At 39.7% G+C, this 1,723-nt stretch overlaps 1 protein-coding gene across 1 annotated transcript in view; it reads right to left on the bottom strand.

The window, feature by feature from the left end:
• Positions 1–191: 191 nt before the first annotated feature.
• hspg2 (heparan sulfate proteoglycan 2) overlaps positions 192–1,723 on the bottom strand; it is a gene marked incomplete in the record, with an annotated part of 235,200 nt that continues 233,668 nt past the window's right edge. Inside the window, 1 exon segment of the mRNA XM_014024404.1 lies at positions 192–1,388. Coding sequence (XP_013879858.1) covers positions 1,216–1,388 — 173 coding nt within the window.

Raw genomic sequence — 1,723 nt, 5'->3', positions numbered from 1 at the left:
CACACACACACACACACACACACACACACACACACACACACACACACACACACACTAATGTGGAGTAATCTGAGAAACAGTGCTCAAACACACATCAAACTAATTTCCTTTGCACACACACACAGATATCTACCTGACTGGCAGTTTTGCACATAAAACAATATAATCAACAATCACACATAAAAATGATACTATTTTCAACTCTTTTTTTTGAGATCTACTCAGCTCAGTAAGGCAACAAAGCATGCCAAATCATAATCATATCAACTCTACATACCATGCATATCAACAAGACACAAATGTTTTACACTGATTCTTTCATTCAGCCAAATAGCAAAAAAAAAAAAGAAGAAAAAAACAAAGATCTCTACATGTGATAGATAAGCAAATACTGCATCTTCATGTCTGACATTAGCACCAAGGTTTTTATATATATATAAAACAAGTATAGACAGAAACAACACACCAGTGCTGTAGGTTACCAAGTTGAAAAACAACAACATATTTGTAACATTTGCAGTAATTCATTTGTGTTTCTCATCCTGAGTTGTGTACTAAAGCTGCATGTGACTGTGACCGTGTGCACTCTTGTCTCAACAGGTATTGAAGTGTTTAGGCGCACTCACAAAAGAAGTTCATGAAGAGATGAAAGAAGACCTAGCATCTTCAAGTGTTATTACAGGTGAGCCTATACACGCCTCAGACACACAGTATAAGAGCCCAGAATAAGAAAGCAGAAGAGCAGCTCTATGGTTAGTTTGCTTGTTTCTCTCTCTCTCCCCGCCCAGCCCCATCCCCCCGAAAAACAACAAAAACAAAAACAAAAAACCTAAAAATCAGTGCTGTAAAAACCTCCTCATCTCCATAGGATTGGGCACACTGAAGAAAGCCTAACATGTTTTAATCTTCTCATGGCTAAAAGTACTGCTGGAAAATGAAAAGAGTATAGTTGTCCTGTGAGACTACTYCATGTGGAAAACAATACTGTGGAGAAGCAGAGTTGTTAATAGTGTAAAAAAATCTTTTGTTTTGGTTTAACTACACAAAGTAAAGCTTTCTCATTTGTTCTGTGTTTTGTTGTTGTTTCTTTTGGTAGATGCAAAGCACCGATTTGTTTTTAGGTCTGTGAGTGTTAATTTTCTTTGAGTGAGTTAGCAGTGTGAGTGTATATGACATCACTCCATAGTCCGTATGTTTGTCTGTGTTTATGCCAGTCTATGAAGAGCAGGGCTGAACATTGACGCCATGAGCAGCATGGGCTTGAAGGTTGATGGCCCGGGGCTGCTGCTGCTCTGGCCGAGCGTTCATCAGTGACAGGTTCCTTACGCAGCCCATCATCCCTGATGAAAACTTCCCTCCTGTTACAGCAGGCAGGTCTGGGGCTCCACCTGTGTATCAGAGACGACATAATAAAATCAGCTGGCATCCAAGTTTTATTACTTTACAGCTAGACAAATGAGTTACGTACATGAAAAATGTACAATAAAAAAGTACTTGTACTTTGTTCCTGAAGTACTTGTACTTTGTTACATCCCACCACCGTGTGAGGCCCCTTTTTGAGCATTTTGGGGTAAGCTAACTGCTAGCCACTTAGCATTATTTCTTTGATTCTAAATCATTGGGATAAAGGGGTTGCTGAAAACCAGGGCTTCTTAACCTTTTTGACCTCGGGGCCCAATTTGTTGAACATAAAGTGTCACGAGGCCCAGTCACACATTACCAA

The sequence above is a fragment of the Austrofundulus limnaeus genome, unplaced genomic scaffold (genome assembly GCF_001266775.1).
Source record: "Austrofundulus limnaeus strain Quisiro unplaced genomic scaffold, Austrofundulus_limnaeus-1.0 Scaffold421, whole genome shotgun sequence".
Taxonomy (NCBI): domain Eukaryota; kingdom Metazoa; phylum Chordata; class Actinopteri; order Cyprinodontiformes; family Rivulidae; genus Austrofundulus; species Austrofundulus limnaeus.
This window is presented reverse-complemented; position numbering and strand designations above follow the sequence as displayed.